Raw genomic sequence first — 25,045 nt, forward strand, 5'->3', positions numbered from 1 at the left:
AATGGAGTGGGATAATGCAGAAGCCATAGGGATCTCTTCTTGCTCTCAATAAAATGTTTCTTGTCCTTGTCACCATCACCAAGCCAGTGAGTGAGAAATAAGGACACTCTTCACCCTTCTGTCTGCCCTCAGAGGGATATCTCTGCATCAGAACGTGGCCATGAAAATCACAGTCAAAGGAGCATTGTTATAACTTAGAACTCAGTTTTCGTAACTTTTTGTAGTACTGCCCCTTCCTCTGAGATGTGTGTGAGTGTGTGGTGTGTGTGTGTGTTGTGCTGCTAAGTATCGAATCCAGAGGAAACTTTATTTATAGTAGGTAGATGCTCTACCAACTAAGATATATTCCATGTCTTCTAATATAGGCTTATATAACCAAACATCAAACCAGACATTTCTAAAATATCATGTACATATTGCTTCAAGTCTTATGAGTGAGAAAGAAAGAAAGGAAAGATTCAGAGAGACCAAAAGAAAGCTGTAATCCTTCCCACACATGGGAAGACTTGTACCAGCTCCTTCAGTTCTGGAGAAAGATTTAAAGAGAGAAGAGACATATAGACATGTGGCCAGTAATGTTGTCTTTGATGTAGACATTTCAAATTGCACACTAGACTATGAGAAAGAGCTGGTGCAATAGGGTTCAGAAATATACTGTAGGGATTAGACAGACCTCATTTAAATTCTGACCTATCTTTCCTTGGACAATGCTACTTGCCATGGCCAGGCCTGTTTCCTCATCTGTGACACGGAATCACACCCAGCATTGTATGCAAACTACTTGGAACACATGGCTTCTCACTTTCCTGTTCACATCTGACTCCTGTCTCATGCCTTACCAAGTGAATTTCACTTTGAGGAGAGGCAAGAGAGCCAGATTACAGGTTGAATGGTGTCAACGGTTCTTGTGGTTGCTTGTGGATTCCATGGCAAGGTTCTACCCTGAGGAGAGCCCCTGAGTGTACACAGATAGGCAGATTTGCGAGTCCTTAGTTCTCGTTTAGAACATTAAGAACTGACTCCTCTCTCTTTCTTATCAGCTTTATGTTCCTGTTCCCTGTTCATCTCTTCCCCTCTTACAAGCTGGTGACCCTGAGACCATGCACTGTTAGACGTGAGTCACAGACGACAGGAGAGGCTTTCAGATTTTGTGGTTTTCTTCTAACACTGAATTATGAGCCTCCTGGGCACAATTCTCTGTCAGGTTTGACAACTCTGCCATTGCTGGGCTGGAGAAAAGGCTCTCCTTGTCCAGGAAAAGAGCCACAGACAGCAGAGTCACTAGGGCAGGAGAGGAGTGATGTGTGCCCCTTCTGATAGTTGACAGACCTGTCTACACCACAGAACTGCCAGAAGTACTCTACAAGGAAAGTTTTTGGGCTCTGTCTGGGGAATAATGATGGAGTCCTCATTTCAGGGGTAGGGTCCAGCGATCCATGTACTCACGAGGCTCACTGGATATGCATCAGGGACCCAGCTCAATTTCTTGAAGTAAACCTATAAGGGGCTATGGCATGCCAACATGTACATTCCAAGGATGCTTTGTTGTGCCATGGTGTCAGGTTTGCAATTTTGGAGGGGTCCCAAAAGCTCCGGAGATCTTAAATGTTTTCAGTTGAGTATGAAGGAGAAACTGTGAACTACGATAGGCCCCATGCTTCCGTTTACATTAAGCTGGGTAATCTAAAATGGCCGAGGAACCATATCTCCGACAATCCGTCATCTCCAGGAACAACCTAAGTATGTTTTCAAGTAGCCTTTCCTGTATGCTACAGGCATAGATTTTACTAAGGGACAGCCTAGATCACTAATGCTGGATAGGGACTTGGTGTCTGTCTTGGCAGGACCTAACTTGACGCATTCGGTAACATCCCCATCACTGTGGTTTCCCCTCCCTATGGGACCCGGAAAATGAAAACAACTGTGTTTCTGTGCGGATTACTGGATTGAAATAAAGGGCCAAGAAAGCACATGAATAGCCACAGAGAGACTGCGGACCACATTCATGTTTGCTCTTTGGCTCCAGCTGGATCTCCTTGAACCTCACGCCTGCCATCCTGAGACCTTCCTTGGTGAGATTTAGATTTGGCAACAGCAATGCTTTCAAGGCATTTTCTATTCAGCTGGAGCCTTGGGTGTGGTCAGGAAAACAAACGAGAAGCATGAAATGATCAAGGTAATTCGTCTCCTCCAGGTGCTTCCTTTCATGGGCTGGCTCTTAGCTCCTCTTTCTACAACACCTACCTACTTGTATCTTGACTTATTTTGGCAGTTCTCTGTATGTGCAATGTGGTTGCCATGGAGATGCTACCCAGCATGCTGCAAGCTGTTTCATCTTCTCTCCATCCCTTCATTTCTCTCCAGTGTGTGCTTGTTCGCTTGCGTTTCTACCTCCCAGACACTCAACCCAAACTTTTTTCTAATTGAAGACATCAAACACCACACTTCTTTAAGCTATGTTGCTACATTTTCCTCGTACTCTTATTGAACGCGTTTTTAACTTCATATAATCAGAAGAGCCTGGTAGTGACTAGAGAAGAGGGAAGAACGTTGCTCCAAATATTAAATCTCCCTTGTTTATGCTGGGTGCCAGGGAGTCTGAGGGGATCCAAGCAAGTGTTGATCAAATTAACTCTGGCCTACTTTCCCAGGGATTAAGTCTTTACTGAGGTTGAGAGAGACTTAGTAACCAGACCTTTCTGATTTCCACCTGGACTCTTTCATTTCCTGTTGCTCTCTGGAAAGCAGAGCTCTGAACTGCCTTCAGCTCCTAATTGCCTGTCCATGAGATATCCATAGATTATTTTTGTCCGTTATTTGCATTGACCTGTAGGCGTCTGTGTAGATACTGACATGCTGGGTTATCAGGGGTTGATCCAAATATGAAGAAAGTCATATTATGAATATTAAGTACTTACTTCCACTTCCTGTGTGATTTATGTCACTGGTGGATAGTGAGAAGGGAAAGATTTTGTAAATATGCGTACCGAACCAGGTAAACATTGAATGTTTTCGTCTATGTATACTAAGAATGGCTTTATTTTTCCTCAATAATTAGAAAGGTAGTAGAAATAAATACACAAACACACCTCTTTTTCCTGTTTTCTTCCTTAAAAAGCCATCTCACTGGTATGTCATGAGCAAAATGAATTGTATTTCTTTATTTCCTAAAGTGACAAAAGGATTTACATTAGTAAAAACAACATCCTAATACTAACTTTTCCATGTGCTCCAGATACCTTGATTTTCTAAACTTAAAAGAAACTCATCAGTCAGTCACTTTAGTTGAAAAGACAAAATACAACCCGATTTCTTTTTCTTTCTTGTAGAAAAAAAAATCTCAGAAGAAATCAGGGGTTCCGTTACTTCCCACTGACTGTCAATTGTGTTTATTTCTATGTTGGCTCTTTTTGAGGGCCCAGGATCATGTAAAAGGATGGAGGTTCAGGTGAGTTACGTGATTCTCATAGGCAGAGCTGGTTTTAGGGGCATTTTAATGAGGAAAACAGAAAAAGGAGACATTTTAAAGGGACTTGTGCAAGAGTGTCATCAGCCTATATTTTGTCTCATTGTATTTAGAAAACAATTTTGATACTTCATTCTTTTCTAAAAATCAATAATGCAGTCATTTTCCCCTTCCCTCTCTCTCTCCCCTTCCCTCTCTCCCCCCTCTCCTTCTCTCTTTCCCTTCCTTCCTCTTTCCCTCCCTCTCTCTGTTCCTCCCTCTCACCCTTCCTTCCTTCCTCCCTCCCTCTCTCTTTGCCGTGTGTGTGTGTGTGTGTGTGTGTGTGTGTGTGTGTGTAGAAGTCAGAAAGTAATGAGGGATACTTTCCAGGCTAGTCATATAGAAGTTCTAACAAATCGATAGGTGTTTATTGAACACTTAGCACCAGCAAGGAGCTAATTTCGATTCTGCAAGAGGGATATTAGGACAAGATTTGATTGTTTAAACAGTGCATTGTCTGTCATAGAGTACAAGACACAGACATGAAAAGCTAAGTAGCTACCAGGAATAAAATGGGTCATAGGAACAGTATATGAAATACTGAAATGAGAGGCCAGAGGGCAGAGGGAGGGAAGACAGGAAGGGGCATGCATGGTCGAGAGGGGAGACAGGGTGGGTCAGATCTCATCTGAGCCGTTAAGCAGGCTCGGTTCACACTGCAGAGAGCTGAGAGCTGTAGAAATGCAGGCAAATGTGATGCTCAGGCACGGCAAAGAAGCCCTAGGCGTCAGCAAAGGTTCAGAGAACAAAAGAGAATCACAAATGTGCAGCTGCAGCCAAGACGTGGAGGCCCCGAGGAAAGGCCAGCTCTAACCCCGGCTAGTAGGACCTGCAGGAGGTTTAGAAGCAATAGCTGCTGCTATACTAAGAAGTCCACTGTAAAGATCTGGGGCACATAGGGTGATGATGTAAGACAGACGTTCAACATTCACGCTGCTTGAGAAACCTGCGTATGAGATGGTAAGGCTCAGTAGGAAGAAGACAGAAAGGAAGGGACAAATGCAAGACATTATTGTATGCCTACTATGTGCCAGACCCCCTTTCAAGTGCTTAATAAGAATTTAAGAACTTGAGGAAGGAAAATTAGGCAGTCAACCCGTGTGAGGAAGTGGTATGTCGGTCTCACCTCAAGCACCGTAAGTTTGTCATGGGGGAAAGGCAAGTGAGCACAACTTGGGTCTGAGGATGAAAGGGATAAACCTGGAGGATTAGATGAGCTCAAGACTGGATGTCTAGGGCTGATGAGATGGCCCACGGTTAAAGCACCCGATGCATAAGCTTGGGGTCTGGAATTCAGATCCTCATGACCCATATAAAGGCCAGGTAAGTGTGGTGGCCAGTCTGTAATTCCAATCTGAGAAGGCAGAGCTGGGGGATCCCCAGAGCAAGTCAGCTAGCAAAATTAGATCTAGTGGTACATTCTAGATGTGACCTAGAGACCTTGCCTCAGTGAATAACCTGGAAGATATAGATAGAGTCCCAATATTAACGTTAGGCCTTCACATCCATGAGCACACATGTGCACATATACACGTATGTATCCACACAATGGAGACATTCATACATGCACACGCACATGTGCGCATACATGGAAATGGGGAAAAATAAGATGGGAGCTGTAGCCGGGCGGTGGTGGCGCACGCCTTTAATCCCAGCACTTGGGAGGCAGAGGCAGGCGGATCTCTGTGAGTTCGAGACCAGCCTGGTCTACAAGAGCTAGTTCCAGGACAGGGTCCAAAACCACAGAGAAACCCTGTCTCGAAAAACCAAAGAAAAAAAAGAAAAAAAGAAAAAAAAAAAGATGAGAGCTGTAGGACTAGAATTCAGTCGTATTGAAGAGCTGGTATCTAAGAACAGCTGGTAGGGTGTGTGAGCCTGTGTTGAGTACCCAAGAAATAAGGGAAAGAGTTCTCTCAATCAAGCCCAGCACTCACCAGCATGGCTGCTCTCACTAGGCAGCTTGTTCCGGGGGCGGGGGGCGGGGGTCCTCTGTCTCTGCCTTCCCAGGCTAGAACTACAGAATTTCCATGGGTCCTAGGGGTTAGAGAGGGAGGGGCCAGCAGGAGCAGACAGCAGAGGAGGTGAGGAGATGCAGTGCAGCTGCAGGAGGAAAGCAAAGCAGCTGCAGGAGAGCATCAGACAGGAAGCAACACTCTGCAGAACCAGTCTTCAGTGGGATCCAAATTCAGAAGCTCGGAGCCATTCATGCACCTGATGGCCCAGACCCAAAGTATGGGTCTGTGTCCCCTATTGAGAATAAATGAGATTTTTATTATAGCTCCCAGAAAGACTTTAATATCATATTTTTAAGTCCTTTGAGAACTTGGACATTCTGTGCCAAACCAAGATAAACTTTTTCCAATCTTAAAGGAGCCAGATAAATACCCTCGCTATTGTTGGCCATCTCTAACAAGGGCTCCAGGAACGCAGCCATAGACGACTTTCTAAGGGACCTCCTCCCAGAGCCCGAGCTAAGAATTAATTCTCCCCTAAGTCCAGTCAAGCTTACTGCTTTGTCCTCTGACTTCTTCTAAGGCAAATTAATTCCTTTTCTTCACGTCTGAGGGGTTTGTGCATCTGACAGGTGACAGACTGACAGCCTCCAGAGAATTAAGTTTTTTTTTATTTTTTACTATTCTGTCTCCTAAACAGCACTGTGACTTCACTCATCCTTGGAGCTAAGGTTTTCTTCCCTACAGTTCTTCACTATGGTGCCAGCATGAAGACAGCCATCTTATGTGACTGCTAGGGGTAACAGAAATGCTAAAATCCTAGGCTGTAAAGACATTTAGGTCTGGGCTTAAGTTTTTAGCTCTACTATGGTAGAAGTTTCTAGATTCTTTGCGTCCTTGTCTCCTGACCATTGCTTCTGTTGACAGTGCCATGCTCAGTGTGAGGCTATGTGGAAGGAGCGTGAGCTTTGGGACTACTGGAAAGTGGATGGATTCAGTCCTGCTGCCAACAGCCTCGGGTTTCATTATAGCATAGCTATTACATAATCACATATAATATATGCTATTATTTTATAGTATTGCTGTGATAATTTAAAATAACATAAAACACCCAGAACAGAGCTTGGCATGTGTTCAATAAATGATAGCATTCATTGTTGGACTTTTTATGGCACAGCCAGAGCTGAAATATGGCTTCCAAGCAATTTTACTTCTGTGTTAGAAAGCTCGGAGATTAATTTACCTTGGAGAGACAGAATTCTGCAACTGTACACTGAAAAGAAAGAAAATGTCAATCCACAAATTGTGTACACAATGCTTAAATATTGTTGCATTTTTAACTGAGTTTCTTGGTTCTAGGAATATAGCGCCTAAGAACAGTCAGTTTGTCTTTTTCATTCATGTGGTAAGAAAGGAATTGAAACAGAAAGAGATATCAAATTATACCAAGAATTTGAACTCTTTAAGGATTGGAGTCTTACATTGCTGCCATCACCAAATGACAGAGGAACCCGTTTGGGGCCTGGTCCTGATAAACTTGATTTGATATCACTGTGGCAAGCATCCCAGCAGAAATACTGAACTAAAGTTCAGGAGACAGATGAGAACTGGAAGACAGATTCCAAAGCCATGATGTGGAGCTGATTAGCTATTGGCTATGTCTCAAGTATCGCAGACAGGGAGTGTCAGCTCAAAAATGAACATAAAAGGAGAGAAGTCTAGCCTGAGGTATAAAAAGAAAGCCAAGATAACACTTGAAGCAACAAATATGCAAAGCAAAGGTCCATGAGCAAATTCCCAACAGCATCAAGGGCTGGAAGCTACGTCAGGAGCACGATAAGAGAGCAAAGGCTACTAACTTTACATTTGTAGACCTTGTTTTGGGTGCTGATGACTTCGCCAAGTATTTTGGCAGAATAGTAGAGGCAAGAGCCAAAACTGAAACGGTTGAGAGATAATGGTTGATGACAAGGACAGGCAACAGGTGTCAATTACCTTTTGTGAAAAGTTTTCAGTAAGTAGAGATGTTAATATCATTACCTTCGCGAGGGGTTAGAATGTCTTTCTGCAAACTGCCCTAGTAAACAAAGAGTTAATGGTATAAATGCACAGTAATTTCAGAAGCATTAAAGAGCATGTTTCCATGGAAACATCAACCTACAGAGGGAGAGAAAGAACTGAGATCCCCTGACAAAGAAGGAACAGCAGAGTTCTACCCCCACACAGTACAGCAGGCAGAGTTGATTACACGTTTCTCTCATCTACCCTGGGAAGATGTAGTTGGGGTTCACCCCTCTTGGGAGGGGTGCTTCGGTTCACATACATTTTTGCCCTCATTTTGTCTGCAGCTCTGAATCAAATGCCAGCCTATGTTAGACTGTTGGAATAGTTATTGGTGGGTGTCTTTAACTCGGTAAGCAAATAAATAAACGGGTCAGTTTGAAGTTCCCTGGCTTCCCCATCCTAGCCCACTCTGGAAGCACTGCCTTGATGTGCCAGGATTTAGAGCAGTGTTTGCAGAGACTCAGCAACTCTAGACAAATAAGGCGAGGGGTAGGCTGATGATGTCAAATTTTTGTGTTATATTTTATTTCTTTTAGTCTGTGTGTGTGTGTGCGCGCGCTCGCGTGTGCACGCACGTGCACACGCGTAATGAAGGTGCTCACATGCCATAGCAGTTTGAGCTATGTTGGGCTAGTTACAGGAATAGGCCTTCTCCTTCCACCATGTAGGTCCCTGAGATCAAACCTGGGTCACCAGGTTCGACAACAGGTGCCTTCACTTGCTGAGCTATTTCACAGACTCAGGCTGACAGGACAGCAATTTTGACCAATGCCTTGATGTCAAGGTTTCATTGTGACACGTCCTCCTTGATTCTGCACACAGTGGCTCTTACTGCTCTCAGATTCATTCCGTCCACTCAGGACAATCTTGTGTAAAATCCCCAAGCTCTTCCCTGCAGTCCTAGTGTAGGAAAGTCTCCCCTCACTAATGTCGTCCAGGAAGTCATTCTCCAGAAGCAACTCTAACAAACTCCATGTTGCTGTCTCCTGCCGACCTTCCCAGCTGTCCACTCTCTCCCCCCATCTTACGTAGCACCCCACGTCGGTTTCTTTAGAGCAATCTTTCAGTCTTCCCACTAGCATCTTGTGTCCTGCTTAGTCTCTCTCGCCACTCATGCCTTTTCTGAAATCCTACACTCAACAAGTCATTGTGTTTTTCTCCGTGTGGAAGGGTTCCCTCCAGGTGGCAGATATGATTTGCAGGTAAGTCCTCTCCACAGTCTCCCACACAGCTGTAGTTCTAGCCACCAAACCCATAGCCTCTTGTGCATTCTCGGCGAGTACCTTGCCATGGAGCGACATCCTCCACGGTCGGGTTTTCTAAGTTATAGATGCGTTCTTGACCAAGCCATCTTGCACCTGTAGCATGATGTGATTATGGTTTACCTATTTCTCTTAAAAATCTTCCCAGAAGCCCCCTGAGACCTCTCTCTGCTGGAAGGCTTCTCAGACCCTTGCAATAACCCTTCCTCCCTTGGTTCTCGTCCCCTCCCTCTACAGCAGAATGACTTCTGGGAAGTCCCACTTGAAGAAATCTGCCAACCATTGCTAGGAGACTAAATTACAGCCTCATTTCCCATGAGTGACAATTCATAATATCTGTTCCCATCCCTTGTAAGGGAAGCTGTCACTAATTCGTTATAAATCCATTCACTTCATTTGCCCTGCTTTAGTAGAGCTAAATAATGGTTAAATAACAGTTCAGTTTGTGGTAACTACCCAGAGAATGGGGGCTGCATATGCGGCTTCCAATGTGCTGGTTTTATTGATCCTCTGGGTGGGAGAGAGGAGAGAGAGGCTCTTGAATAGGGAAGCACAAATCAAGGTCAATAAGAGGACAAATGCCCTATCACTCTTTTGTTGGGGTCTCATGCTTAGGGTACTTTAGGTCCTGAAGGAATGTTCCAGAAAAATCTGTCAGTTGCTGTTTGGTTAGTTTGGGCATAGTTTCTATGTACTTTTGCCAACTCATGAGCAGAACTGGGTATCAGAAAGATAAGCCTTTACTTTAAAATTATTACCAGGCATCCTGTTTACTTTACAGAGCTCTGTTAAACACGATGAGCAGAAGCCACCCTGGAAGAAAGGATTTATTTGAGCTTACAGCCTACCATCTATCATGGAGAGAAATCGGGGCAGGAACTTAAAGCAGGGCCTGGAGGCAGGAACCAAAATAGAGACAACAGAGGAACACTGTTTACTGGCTGACTCCCAGTGGCTTGCTCAGCCTCTTATAGACTGCAGGACCCCATCCCAGGGGTGGCACCGTCCTCAGTAGGCTAGGCCCTCCCACATCAATCATCAATCCAGAAAACGTCCTTCAGACTCGCCTATAGACAATCTGATGGAAGCATTTTCTCTGCTAACTTACGTCTTCTCAGATGACCCTAGCTCGTGTCAAACTGACACAACATTAGCCAGGACAGTGGACATAAAGGGGTAACAGCAATGAGCTGAGAGTCCGGCTTACTTTTGACCGATAATGTTTTCCTCTAGCTAAGTCCTAATGCTTGGTATGGATAGTGTGTTCTGGATAGTTTCAGCATAGCATGCACCATAAGGTGGGAGAGAAAATGAGTTTTATTCAATATTTTGAACTCATGGATAACGTGGGAAAAGGATCTAGAATGCAAAAACAATTCTGTGACCTTGCTATTATCTGGGCATTACTTGGGGCCTGACCCTGCAAAATCCCATCGTTCTGATTACCTTAGCTAAACCCTAACAGGTCTCCCCATAGCCATGGTGACGAGGAGTCACCTAAGCCCACTAAGAGGAATAACTTCTTTTCTCATTCTTCTGCACACAGACCGGAATGGAAGCAGGTTTGCTGTGTTGCTCGCCTCTTTAGTTAGTGCCAAGAGATGGCTTCATGGGTTCCCCTAGGAAGTGTCATACCTGCATGCACGAGGGGGAGTGTGGCTTCTTTAAAGAGATTTTAAGGAGAATTTACATAGTGTTCAAAGCAGAACTCTGGGAGGCCGGAATAGGGGTCATTTACCCTGGATTAAAATTATGGAAATATGAGCTCATCTGTTATGATCTTTGGAAAAGAAACTTCATATTAAAATAGTCTGTTTAAGTGATTTCCCACTGCACCAGGGATTAATAGCCATGGTAGTGAGAAGCAAATGTTCTCAAGCCTTAACTGGGATGCCACAGGAATGAGAGATATTTTGATTGTAGTATCACAAACAAAGCAAAAATCGGGGAATTGGGAGACTCCGAAGTTAACCAGCCGAAGCACAGCAGCAGTTCCCTAGAGCTGTGTGGTCAGCAGTTAGACTCTGATTCAACGCCCTCCAAACACTAACATTCTCCAGTCTCCAAGTAGTAGTGTTAAAAGGTAACAGTAGCAGGGCCAGAGAGATGGCTCAGAGGTGAAGAGCACCTGCTGCTCTTGCAGAGGACCTGTTCCCAGCACCCACATCAGCACCTTCAACTTCCTGTCATTCCAGTTCCTGGGGATCCTATGCTCTATGCTTACCTCTGTAGGTGCCCACATGCATGAAGAACACACATATGCTCAGGCCCACAAGCACACACATAACATAGGATAATGATCTTTTTAAAGGGAACAGCAAAAGTTGGGGAGATGGCTCAGTGGGTAAACAGCACAGCACTGACTTTAAAGTCAGGTGTGAGGTGTGTGCCCTGTGATACCAGCAGCGGGGAGACAGACGGGCTGAACTCTAGAGCTCACTGCCCAGCCAGTCTGGCCAAATTACTAACGTTCAATGTGAGAATCGGACTCAAAAAATATCATGGCAGGTAACTGAAGAAGTGATCCTACCTCCACCTCATAATGTCCTAACACGGCTTGCTGTACTGTGTGTTGTGCATCCGTGTGTGTGTGTGTGTGTGTGTGCATGTGTGTGTGTGTGCCCACGTGCATGTGTATATGTAAAATCTTTCCCTCTTCATTTGATTGGTTTTGTTTCTTGTTTTCCTTTTATGCATCTCACCCCATAAGCCCTTGGGGACATTGATCAACCCTTTCCATTTGGTTATGATTCTTCCTGCTGACGCAAGCCTCTGTGTTGATCTCTGGTAGAGCTCTAAATAAGTCCAGGGGAGAATTGTTGCCTGGCATGGACTGCCTCCTTGACCCCCTTGGAGAATGGTGCAGATTGCAGCAGCCATCACGGATAGGGGCAGAGACACATCTCCCATGGCTTCATTGTTCTTTTTAGGTGAATAGAATTCCATTGTGTGTATGTAGCACCTCTACATAAATCTTACTGATTTGACGGCTGTCCACAAATAACAGCTTTCTGGAGGAAAGAAAATGGTTTCTACCCTCTTCTGTCTGGGCAGAGATTACTGGGCGAGTCTCGACAATCCTCCCCTATTTTCTTTTATTTCAGATAAAACTAAGTCATGACATTTAGTTGTGAAACAGAATCCAAGTAACAGCTCTCAAAATTCTTCATTGTTGGACTTTCGTGTCTGAAGGGATATTTTTTTCCCTTGTAGTAAATTGTGATTGATGTCACCATTTGCCCCTCAAATGAACGCACTTCATCCCGAACTCCCAGAGGGATGAAGCGCATTTCTTGCCTCTAGTAGAGAAGAGGAAGCATGGCAGGCTCCTAGGAGCCACCTTGCAGGATATTGTACTGTCTCCCTTATTAATTTAGCATCACAAATAAAATCTAAATGGTTTATATATGGACCAGCCCAACTTGAACTTATTGCTGTTTGTGAACAATCCTTTTCAAAATAAATTTATGATATTAAATACCATTTCAGAATGATAAAATGTTTAATTCATTAGAAGACAAACTATTTTTAATCCGCCTCAAGTAATTATAAATGGATATTGTGGTTTGACCTTTAAATTAGTTTCCTCCGATGTTCTCCACTAGCTATCATTTTTTCCTAAGAGAAAAAGCTTATAAAACTAATTTTCTAATTATTTTGCCCAGTACATAGCTTCATTATAACTGTAAGAGAATTTTCAAAGTTTCTTCAAGTGTTCTTTCGAAATAACCAACCAACTAATCAAAAAAAAATATTGACATTTAAGTACCTTGGAAATATTATCACCCAACTTAGGGACAGATGAATCTAAGGGGGCCTTGCTGGTAAACTCCTCACCACATGGTCTGTCCTTGTGTGTGTGAGATCTGACATACTCATTTTTTTCTGTGAATGGGTCTTTTATTCTCCCTTTTTCCCAGTAGCATTTGGAGGTGTTGTCTGGAGCCTTTCATTGAACATAGACTGTATTACTAATGGGAACACTCCTCTGAGTTGAGTCCCAAAGAATCCATCTAAAATCTCCAAATACAAGTATCCTCTGGTCACGACCTACCAGACTATCAAATCCACCAGAGTGATTTGATTGTTCAGGATTCATTTTGACAACTGAAATCCTAATTTAAGAAAAAATAAGACATTTCTTTTTAGTTTAACCAAAGCATAATATTAATAGATATAAAAATCTAATTTGCAGATATCTTGGCCTCCTTCCTTCATTACTGATTCTAATGAGCTGGTTTTAAAAAGTTTTAAATTTATGATCTTGTGAGAAATTGCTTCCACTATTTCCAGGGAAAATATGAAGAAGAATTGGTCACTTCCAGCTGTGCTTTCTACTCCTCTGAAAGATTTGTGGCCTTGCCAATCTTTTTGCAGTTTCAGAACAGGCACAGTGTTTATCAGAAGAAGTGCAAGGTGGTAGATATCTTAATTGATGTTCTATATCACCTGTTAATTATATATGTGTCCTTTAAAATAATATTGTATACCTTAAGCACGTTTCATAAATATTAATTCAAAAGAAAAAATGAAATGTCCAATAATGAACATGTCACGTCATCCAGGTTCTAAGATGGCCTTTTACCAATCTATGTTTGCTAAATTTTTAAGTTTGCATACAAAGTAACTGGTTTCATTTTGACGTTTGAACATAACTATCATTATATTTTATTCTTATGCATCCCCATTCCTAATTATTCTCTTCCCACTCCACAGTTTCCTCTCAGCACTGTCTTGTCCCTGGGCTCCAGCCTCTATTTGAACTCTCAGAGTACCCTAGTTTTCACAATGGGTCCACTCTCGAGATGGTACCCTTTACTCCATGGTTTAAGTCATGGGATGGATTTCTTGTCTAATAACCATCTTATGAAAACTCACGACAGAATCGGAGCCTTGTGGGCACTGTGGGTCTGTCTCAAGGGTCCCTGCACCAGGACGGCATAGCTTACCCTTTAGGGAAAGTTTCTCTTTTTGTTCCTCAGGAAGGGAGCCCCAAATCTGGAGCCCTGTGTTACTTCTTAGTGCATTGTCTGCCTTTTTCTCTGCATTTTTAGTCATTCCATCACTGCCTCTGTGAATTTTCAAAGCTTTTCCTTCTGTTTCTCTTTGAAACAAAGTCTCTCTCATGCCGATTTTTCTCAAATGGATCAGCAGAGGCTGCTCCGGGTCTGCCGTCTTACCTGGAAGTTTGGAATCTATTTAGTAGATGACAGACTAGAGATATTAGAGGCTAGAGATGTATTGCTGGTACCAAGTCACAGAGTATAAGAGTTTCAGAGACACTTGTAAGAAGGTGGTCAAAAATTCATTCCGCAGGAGCACTGTTCTCTTTACTTTTAATAGCTAGAGAATGGGACCTGCGCTCTGAAAATCTGCCCCTTTTAGAAATATGGTGGTGAGCAGAAGGGACATGGTGGACTGGGGTTGAGCACCTCTGGATGCTGTTTTTAACCCTGTCACCTGTAAAGCCACAGAACTCTTCTGGGAGACAAGATACAAACTCTTCTGGGTTGGACGAGCCAGGCTGACAGTGCTGTTTTGCATTGCCACCACATTAGTGGGTACTGCTTTCTATAAAGCCAATGCTTTGTAACAATCTGAAGACGGAAAGGTGTCACCATGCCAGGCCTCTAGGTTTGCTGACAAATGCTGGCAGGACTCCTTCAGGTGCCTCCCACACAGGACACACTGCTGAGTCATCACTTCAGGCGTCTAGTCTACGTACGTGATACTGTGGAAGAGTTCTGTGTGGCCAAAGTCAAAAAGGCACAGGTTTATTAGCCTCTGTCTGACCCTATTAAAAACCTGCTGGAGTGTGACTTAGGCCGTGTAAACCAACTGTGTTGGCTGGGAGCCCATCAAGATCCCGAGTCTCCTGTTCAACCAGGAGGTATGCAGGAGGGGAGATCTGTTTTACTTGATTTAGTCTCTGGTGGGGATTTAGGTAATCTGGAGTATGGCATGTGCTATGAAGATGCTAAAATGCACAACGGGGGCTTTGAAAACTGATGTCTCTTCAGAGCATCATGAAAAGACACTCAACTCTTAAGAATAGATGATCTGATCTCTGAGCCTGAATGTGAATGTCCCTTGGGGAGATCATTTAGCATCTTGGGGCCTGTTTCAATGAATAATTTTTCACTTTTCTTTGACCCCTGACAAGCTCAGATTCTGTGTGATACTACAACTTTAGGAGATAGGCCAGTGGGTGTCTTGGATGTCAAACCACATCTGAGAAAAATCAAGCAAAATTTAATACATCCAACCTTGACTGGACTTCAGAGAGATGAGAGCGTGTTATGGGCAACATTTCTGCCTAGGCTTTCCCTTAATCCAGGGGGATTTGCTGCATGCGTGAGAATAGCATGTGTAGGGAAACCAGTGATTATGGGGGGCTCAGACTCTTTATTGTAGTTTAATTTTTTTACCTGGGACTTCTATGTGGACCTTTCAGGGTCATAATATTTTAAATGAATAAAGTATAGCCAGATCTAAAAGTAATTGGATGTTTTTAGTTCTTATGGGAAGATTAATTATCTGTGTGATCTTAGGACCTAGTGTTACTGCCTTGTGTGGGAATTAGTGTTCATTCTTTCCATGTAGCCCGTGTATGGGCAGGTCTTGCTAGTTGTACTGTAGGATTTTCATCACAGAAGCTTAGAATTTGGCAGGTGTCTTGCCTTTACATGTCCGTATCTTGCTAACACCATTTTTTCTGAGCGTTCCCTGTTATACAGGCTCATATTTAAAGTCACCTTTTGTGCACCGTTCTTTATTTCATTGACTCATCCCAACGACTGTTTTCCCTGACATCTGGAGATCAGACGTCGGTTCTAAAGAGGGATAACTGAAGTGTGGGTGGTGGGATCTCAAGCAGCGGAGTGATGGCAGCCAGAATCCTTTCACTCTTTTCTCACCAGTGAGTGGACAAATGTGCTTTGCTGTTCAAGGGACGTCCTTGCTCAGGGCTCGTGTAAGTCATCAAGTGCCCCGGCAGGTAAATGGTGCCATGGCACAGGCAGTTCCTCAGAAAGAAAACACACATCCTGTGAATGATTAATCTATATGCTGCCAAAAGCCACAATGATTAACACGCACATTGTGAAAGGTTTTGTATAGTGTCATAAAACTTTATTGATAGTCTTGTTAAGTGTAAAGCATTCAAGAAGAGTGTAGATGGATGAAATGAGCCCAGGAGACAGGAAGGAGAGAACATGTCAGCAAGGTAATGATTTCCATATGAAATCGACCTGGGGCCAAAGTAAGAGAGATGTTTAGCCACAGACCAGTTACAGTGCCTTCGTGTGGGTTCTAGTTCCTGAAATTTCGACTTTCTTCATTTATGCTTCCAGCTCGATGCTATCCACTTCAGAAAAGTCATTGTGGGACTGTGTAACAACCCAATTCATGTTGCTTAGGATGTCAATCATTTCTGGAACTTCTATAATTGCCTTCTGAAACGGACACTTCTTTTAAATATTTTAATAGTGTTTTAGATAAAGGCAAAATAATATATAGCCCTGCCTGGTGACAAGGTGGGTACTTAGGCTGGTAGTTCATTTGCCCCTCTCCCTTTCCTCCTCCTTCTTTTCCGTCTCATCCCTTCTCTCCCTCCCGTTCACCTCTTCTGTTACTCCCTCCTATCTTTCCTTCTTTAAAAAGAGAAATGGGATTAAACTGGGTTTTTTGTTGCATAATTTTTCCTGAAGACCTCCAGAAGTAATTCCAAGTAGTTCAGGACTATTATAGGAATGACGTGTTTTGCAAGCTCATGATGGTGGATGCTTTTCTTGTAGTTTGTTACAGTGACAGTTTTGTAAGTATATTCCATAGAATAGGGATTTGGGTTGGGTTTGGAGCTATTGTCAACTATAGGAAACCTGGATATCATCTTCAAAGTGATGATGAATTCAGGGAAGCCACACTGACTGGACTAAGAGGTCAGGAACAGAGCCAGGGATGAAGAAGATGCCATGTGGGAGCTACGTGGGCCAGGGATGCTGCACTCTACTGATTGAGGGTGCTCAAAGAGAGGAGGAGCTTGGGGCATATGCTGGACACATAAAGGAACAGGATCTGCTGAATCCCGTGTTGCTATGAGACCAAGGGCAGTATGGAGGAAAGACTGTGGGGGCCTAGGATGTTGCTTAGGTGTTACTTCTGATCAAAATTAGTAATATAATATCAAGCAAATAATTTAAGGTTTCTCCTTCTCAATCCATAAAATTAAATTATAGAAGCAAATGATCTTAGGGTTTCTTCCCAGATTAATCTTTATAATATATGTCTTTATAAGGGATGTTTAACACATATCTTCAAATATTTGAAGAATGCTCAGGCAAAAGAAGGACTAGACTAGACCATAAAAATATCTCAAGAAGAAACGAGTTTTGAAGAGTTGCAAAGGGATTGGAAATCAGTTTTAAATAAGACAGACTCGTGAGATGGCTGCCTCGAGGGTGGAGGACACCATAGCAAGTTCCATCAATAGGGACATTAAATAGACGCCCAGAGGACCAAGTCAATGATGCTGTAGAGAGAAAGCATCAATTGCAAGAAGCGACGTGAAAAGTCTCAGTTCAAAATTCTAGGAATTTCTACTCTTTTGGAATCTTCTGTGCTCGCAGCTGTAGCACTCCAGCTGCAGACGACGGGGCATGGCAGGCATAGCAATCCATGCCCTTCCTAAAATGAGAGGTGCTCTTGAGGGGGTTGGTTCGTGCTGCATAGACATCTTTCCAGTTGCTGCAAGGATCTACATACCTCCCTGCAGCCTTGCCTAACCTAACATAACCTGCAGCAAGCAACGTCCCCAGATGTATGGAAGAAGAGTTAGAAAAGGGTTCCCTGAGCGGCCTCTCCATGGCTTTGTAAGGTGCCTCCTTGGCTTCTTAGCAGAGGTTCGTCTCACTGGCTGTCAGGCCCACAGTGCAGAAGTGGCGTGTCACTCGAGCACGGAACTTGTCCCTATTGATTCCGTGGGCCCTGATGGTAAAGGGACAATAATTACCATCCATCCAATTGTACTAATGCACTTGCAATGAGCAGGCCTGTGGGGATTCCCAGTAAAGAAGCTGCTTCTTAGACCCAGCCGCTCGCAAGGGACAGGGTGGGCTGGAGACGAATGACCTGCAGGAAAACCATTTCACTGGTCTGAAATTAGTTGCTTCCAGAATTTCCACGAATGTATGCTTCTGTCCCCGACCACTGTATAAAAGAACCACTTCCCCCTCCCCGCTCCTTTCCCCACACTCAGTATTTTCTGCTCAGTGTGCAGCCAACAGAAGTCCTGGCTTCCATGTCCTCTGGCCCACCACACTCAGGCAGTCTCACAAACAAGGGCTGAGCAAGACCTTAGGAAGAATTGAAAGAGCATGCATGTTTGGGGGTGGAGACAGACCCTACGCGCCTACATGCTACCTTTTTTTGGCAAAAAGTTGTCTTGGTACATAGCCATTTTCTTTTCTTGTCTCCATCTCCTCCACCCTTTCTTCCACCTCCTTTTTTGAATAATAATTGTTAACACTTAATGAGCACTTACTATGCACCAGACCCTAGGTAAGTGCTCAACCTAGTTGTCTCGTTTAAGCTTGCAGACTTAATTAGGCGATCTTTATAGTGCCAGGCTTTTTGCAGATGTATGTGTGAGGTCAGGCTCAAAAGTGTAAATGAGGGCTGGAGAGACGACTCAGCAGGTAAGAGCATGTGCTGTCCTTCTAGAGGACCCGGGTTTGGTTCCTAGAACCTATTCTGGGTAGCTCACAAACCACCTGTGATTACAGCCCCAGGGACCCAGTGCTGTCTCTGGTCTCTGCAGGCCCCTGCACACATGTACATATACTCCTCCACACACACACATAGACAAATATGCATGTATACAATTTAAATGAAATAAAAATCTGCTTTTCTTAATTATTTGGTCAAAGTCAGAGTCTTCGACTGAACTCAGATGAGCTGTCCTTATTTCAACTCTTGGTAATATTTTTTTCCACATGGTTCCTATTGTAAAACTTAGATGGGTATTGCATAATCAGGAGGAATTTGAAGAGTGCCAGTTAACTAACGGCCATCTCTCTATACCTGTCTCTCAACCTAGCTGCCTTCTGCTTTCAAATGTTTTTTTTTTTTTCATACTTTTAACCTTCCTTTAATTTTGTCCTTACAGGTATCTGATCAATGTCACTTTCGAGGGGAGAAACCTGTCCTTCAGTGAAGATGGCTATCAGATGCACCCGAAGCTGGTGATAATCCTTCTGAACAAGGAGAGGAAGTGGGAGAGGGTAGGACACTTCTTTGACAATCCTTGGGCTGAGCAGAGTCAGGTGTGAGATCCTGACCTAAGAACAGACAATATAATACCCCAAAGGAAAGCAGCCTCTTGGTTTGCTTCTCTGGGCATCAGGAGCAAGAGACTGGAGCTTTGAGAGTACAGGAGAAGCCAGGCCTCAAGCATGTATCTCCCTTCTCCTACTACTCTGGCTAATCACGGGGCGGTTTTCTTTCTGTTTTGATGGCTGTTGGTGGTTGCATTGCTTTATAACTCATGTTGGTTGTATTGAGAGATGATATGTACACAAGCCAACAAATTATTTGCTGAAGATACCAACTAGATAGTACCAGTTAGAGCTTGTGTCTTATGGTCCCCGAGGAAGCCCATAAACCAGCACAGAAGCCGAAGAGCCGACAGTGTTTCCTGTGACTAACAACTGGTACCCAGGTTCTACTCAGAATCTGCCCTGCTACCAACTGATCGCAGACTTTGAAATTTGACCTTTAGACATTAATTCCCATTGACATCACTGCTCACCCGCTTGCCTATTTGGGACACTGGGGGAAAACATCTTAACTCTGCAGTCTTTCAGACTCTTTACTTATAAAATGGGAATTCAATATATTGATATCTATAAAATACTTGGAGCAGAGCCTGGCACACAGTGAGCACTCAATAACCTAGATTCTAGGTTAATATCTAACAGTAATCACTGGGGCTTTCGCAGGTGTGTCCTGCTGGCATTTGTCCCTTGAAACACTCCAACAAATGGTTCTGAAAATAAAATAAATAAGACTGGGAAATGCTATTTACTGCTTTTCAGTCCAAAGGAATCTTAGAATGTATTAGCAATGGGAAAGTTCAGATGTGTCTTGGAACAAAAAGGCATCTTTAACTTTATTTAATATGACATTTCCCAGAATATTTTTTTATCATGACAGAACTCTGTTCATAATAATCTTATTCTATGTAAAGTAAACTGGGTAACTGATTTCAGACTATGTCCATAGTTGCTATGGACAAGTTGGTTGAGAATAGGTTTCATGATGTCAACGTGGTTGCAAACAGAGGAGAAAGCAAGTATGCCCAGCAGCATCCTGTCACTGTCACGAATTAATGAGACACACCAACTTTTAGAGAGAAAAAGCTGGTTTCAGTTTATGGACTTTTTCTCCACGGTCACCCGAACCTGTCAACTGGCGTCTCTGGTAAGATGGAGCTAGTAGTGGGGATTATGTTGAGGGAAGGCCTATTCACCTCAGGGTATCTGGGAAACGAAAGGAAAATATTGAGACCCCAATATTTTTTCAAAGGCACATTTCTGATGACCCAACTTCCTACCCCTAGACCTCATATGCTAAAGGTCCCACCATTTTCCAGTCACGCCAGAGGCAAACAGCCAAGCCTTTGGTATGTGTTCTTTTGGGGAGATTCAGTGTTTATATTGTAGCACCCGTCTGTCTCTCAGACCAAGCAGTCAGACATAAACTCCCCACAACTCACCATGATGTCCCAGAGCCCCTGACAGCTAAGTTATCAGTTGGTCTGTAAACTGGACATTTGTGACTCAGCCAGTGGAAGTCAAAACCCAGTTCTTAATATTGAGGGGCCTCTGTCCGTCATGTTATTATGACATCATCAGATGTGACATCATCCAAGTAAAGAGATTGAAATCACACCTGGTGATCTTGGTTGAAGTTATTCTCCCCTCCTGAGTTCCCATTTGATCAGAAAGAGTTGGACCCCAGGCTCAGCTGTCCACCCCAGCACTGCTTCTGTCCAGAGTCCATAATTTCTCAAGTGTTCTCATCCCTCCCGTTTAACAGGTACTTCTGCCTATCTCTAGAAGAGGAGTTATTAATGACTGAGACATCATGATGCACGGATAAGGAGCTGTGCAGCTGGGGAGCTCTATGCCCTGGGGCCGTGGTAGCTGTGTCAAGCAGTTACCATCTCACAAGTGGCCTTAAAAGTCACTACTTAGGCCTGGTGGTGGTGGCGCACGCCTTTAATCCCAGCACTCGGGAGGCAGAGGCAGGCGGATCTCTGTGAGTTCAAGACCAGCCTGGTCTACAAGAGCTAGTTCCAGGACAGGCTCCAAAACCACAGAGCAACCCTGTCTCGAAAAACCAAAAAAAAAAAAAAAAAAAAAAGAATCACTACTTAGAGGCCCCAGAGTTCTCTCGTCCAGGCCCCCAGGTCTGAGGCCTGGAACCCTCATGTCCTTCTACAACTAAGTCTTCCCTCTGGGGGTTGGGTCATTTGTAGTATCAATTCTGCCTTTGTTCTGCCTTGTAAATGGAGGCCTACTTTCCTTTGCCCAAATCAGCCTTGCATGTGGCTGCTGGAATGAGCATTCTAAAAACAACCATACATTCTTTCCTGGCCCAAATACTTGCTACTGTTAGGGTTTATAGGCCAGGTCTGCATTTTATCTGTTCTTGTGTTCAAGGCTCTGGTCCACTCTCCAAGGTTTGTTATCTTTTCCTTATCATCTGCATCGGGCTCCATCTGTTCTGAGAGTGTGCCCTGGTGTGTCCTACTTCATTCACAAGATGCCACGCTCTCTTTTCCTAGAATGAATGAATTGTGCAATTATAGAAGTCATCAGAGTTTATTGAAGTCCAATTAAGGTGTTGCGGCCCCCTTCCCCAATCCCAGTTGTGGTATGCTGTCTTACTCGCTTGCCCTACAGCTTTGGTTTATACATCTGTTGCAGCCCCATCATTGCTGCCCCGAGTTGGGATGGTGAGCCTGCAGGCTCTCAGAGGGCAGAGGCTGTGTCTTTCTTCCTATCATTGTGTCCTCATAGCAATCTGGATGTGTGCGTTGCATAAAGCAGTTCAATAAATATTTGTGGAATGAATGAGAGCCATTACATAATAAGAGAGTCCAGAATCCATCATTAAGAGTCCAAGTTTATGCTATTGCCCTTGATATAATGGCTGTTTTCTTTTTTTAAAAGGAGGAATAAAACCCTGAGGTAGATTGAGTTTTTATAGATCATACTTTAAATGCACCAAAGGAACTCACTTTTTAAAGAAATTCTGCGGCTAATCTTTTTGCTAAGCAGGTGGGGAGAGATTAAGACATAGACCTTTGCATATTGAATTGGTTAAACCGGGAAACATTTCTGAGGAGAGGTGCTTAGCGATAGATGAATTTACAGGGCTGTGATGCTCCCAAATTCAGAAGCCCTGGTCCCTCACAGGCAGGAGGAGTAGCAGAGACCAGAAGCCCTGGTCACTCACAGGTGGGGGCAGTAGGGATCAGCCTCAACCCCAGAGTATGGATCGATGTGCTGGATGACTTTACCTGAGTCTCTCAATGTCGCTGCAGCCCCCAGAATATTATTTCAAGGTTCCTACTGTCAGTTCACCAGGTCCCCTGGCATCCATGGGAACTTAGTGTCTGCAGAATCTTGACCAGTAGGCACGCTAGAAGCATTCTACAGGGAAGGAGTGGGTACCAGAGAAATAAAGAGGAGCAACTCGGGTCTTCGGAAGAAAGGCCAACAGCATCTAGTCACTTTTCTTGATGATTCTCTTCATTTTTTAAAATGATAGCTCCAAAGTAAAAACCAAAACCAGTGTAAATCCTGTAGAGTTCTAGGCAGCACAGATTCACACTGTAAACAAAGAGAAACGCAGGCTATTTGGAAGCACAGCAGCTCCAAGGGCATGGGTGTCATTCTTGCTCTTGTAATTTAGGTAAATAAAGTGTCCCCAGAAGAGCCTTCCCCCAGTGACCCAGCTCCTCTGTCACAACAGTCCAATTTAATTTTCTTTCAGTATACATTTTAGCCAGCTTTCCACTTATACACTTGATTGTTTGTTTGTGGCTTATCTCGTCACACCAGAATGGATGTTTGATGAAGACAAGGACCTCATTCACTCCTACAATTGTAACCCTTATGGAGAATGCCTGGCTCAAAGTGAGCATTCAGAGATCACTGTTTTAAATAAATGAAGCATCCATACACCTGAAAAAGTTAGGTGTTGGCCAGCCATTCCACCTTTAACACACCTGTGCATGTGTGAGTGTACGCACGCGTGCACACACGCGCACGTCCTCACACACACACACACATACATGCACACACACACACACGCACATGCAATCTCCTCTGAGACAGGTTGGGTCTCAGAAGGCAGCCTGAGAGCTGCTGCCTCCTCCCTTCGGAAAGGGCTCTGCTGTACTTGTGGAAGACTGGGGAGTATCCAGGGGGTTCAGTAGCCAATGGAGGGGTCTGCAGGCTGCTTTAACAAGGAACTGCAGGAAAATTCCTTATGGTTGTGGGTGTGAGCCATGCGATGGATTTCATGACATTCCTTTAGTTTTTGAAAGTAATCCTACAGTTGCTTATAAATTTGGCTTCTTTGGAAAAACCTGAGGTCAACCCAACCTAGTTTACAGTTTTGGAAAGAACTACATCCAGTTCCCCACGTTGCCATTTATCATCTGGGTAAGCCGGATAAGAGGCCTCTATTACTCCAGTCTATTTCCCTTTAGTGAAATAGGCTTTTACATGAAGTCATTGTGAAGATTAAATGAGACTTTATAGTCAAATACCAGTTAATTCTGACTGGAACACAAGCAGAATTTAACAAATGTCGATTGGTGGTTACCGTACTTTATGGGTAACTTCTCGAAGACATGTTTGCTGTGCTCAAAACTCATGCCAACTGATAATCTAGTAAAAAGAAAACCCCCTCATCACCTTGGAACTGCTTTCCAGGGCTACTGTTCTCAAATTCTGGAACCCTCCCCAGGGCAGTTGTTGCCACAATTTCTAATGTATTGCTCTGAAAAGATTTCAAACACATATGCTTTTGATGTATTGACTCAACCTGTTTCAAGGAAAAAGAAACTGGCCAGGTGGTGGTGATGCACGCCTTTAATCCCAGCACTTGGGAGGCAGAGGCAGGCGGGTCTCAGTGAGTTCGAGGCCAGTCAGGTTTACAGCATGAGAAATATGATCTCAAAACACCAAGAAAAGAAAAAATAAAGAAAGAAAGAGGGGGGAGGGAGGAAAAGAGGGAGGAAGAGAGAGAGAGAGAGAGAGAGAGAGAGAGAGAGAGAGAGAGAGAGAGAGAAGAAAGAAAGGAGGGAAGGAAGGAAGGAAGGAAGGAAGGAAGGAAGGAAGGAAGAAAGAAAGAAAGAAAGAAAGAAAGAAAGAAAGAAAGAAAGAAAGAAGCAAGAAAGTGGATCTGCTCTTAAGAACCTTTAATTGGGTCTTTCGTAAGTAATAGAGAAGTAGTGGGGGCTAGAACAGCAGAGATCTCTGAAACACAACATCTTTACAGAAAGCCAAGAAAAATTTTCTGCCATTAAAGAACATGGAGTAGGGCATTTAAAAAGGAATGTAAGTTGGGTATGGAAGCAGGAGAATCATGGATTTGAAGCCAGTTTGGGCTACATAACAAGACCTTGTCACCAAAACAAAGAAAAACCAAATAATAAATAAATAAACAAATAAATAAACGAAGTCTCACACACACACACATGTGCAGATATAGCATGGGAAGTAGGAAGGGTAGGGAATGGTTAAAATAATAATAATGATAACTAGGTGCAGAGTGGCTCGTTTGTAAGACTTCATAAGTGGGGGACAGCTTCACAAGCACGCATTAAGAATAGCCTGGCACAGAGTAGCAGTTCTGCTGGCTCTCGGGTTGCTGTCTCTATCAGATCCTCTCATGATTTGCTTCATTGCAACTGCTATCTGCTTCCATTTAATCGTTCCTAAAATGGGGATAATAAAAATGAAATGATGATGGTGCATATTCAGGCTGGAAGATGTAAACAGACCTCAAAGGGACTCTCTGGGTCACAACTGAAAGAGGTGACACAAAACTTGCAGCTCTTCTTGTCTCCGCAAAGACACCCGCAATGTGTTTTTATAACTCCATTCCCTCTGCCTTCACCTGACAAAAGATCCCCTTCCACTGTAGAGTGGAAGTGTCCTTGGTGTGTCTGTGTCATTTTGAGA

At 43.6% G+C, this 25,045-nt stretch overlaps 1 protein-coding gene across 2 annotated transcripts in view; it reads left to right on the forward strand.

Annotated features, from left to right (window-relative positions):
• Grin2b (glutamate ionotropic receptor NMDA type subunit 2B) overlaps nt 1-25,045 on the forward strand; it is a 464,983-nt gene that overhangs the window by 310,294 nt on the left and 129,644 nt on the right. For both annotated transcript variants that reach the window (XM_057756416.1, XM_057756490.1), the window contains exon 5: nt 18,949-19,063. In XM_057756416.1, the coding sequence (XP_057612399.1) occupies nt 18,949-19,063 (115 nt within the window). The remainder of the gene's footprint in view (nt 1-18,948; nt 19,064-25,045) is intronic.

This window comes from Chionomys nivalis, chromosome 1 (genome assembly GCF_950005125.1).
Source record: "Chionomys nivalis chromosome 1, mChiNiv1.1, whole genome shotgun sequence".
Taxonomy (NCBI): Eukaryota; Metazoa; Chordata; class Mammalia; order Rodentia; family Cricetidae; genus Chionomys; species Chionomys nivalis.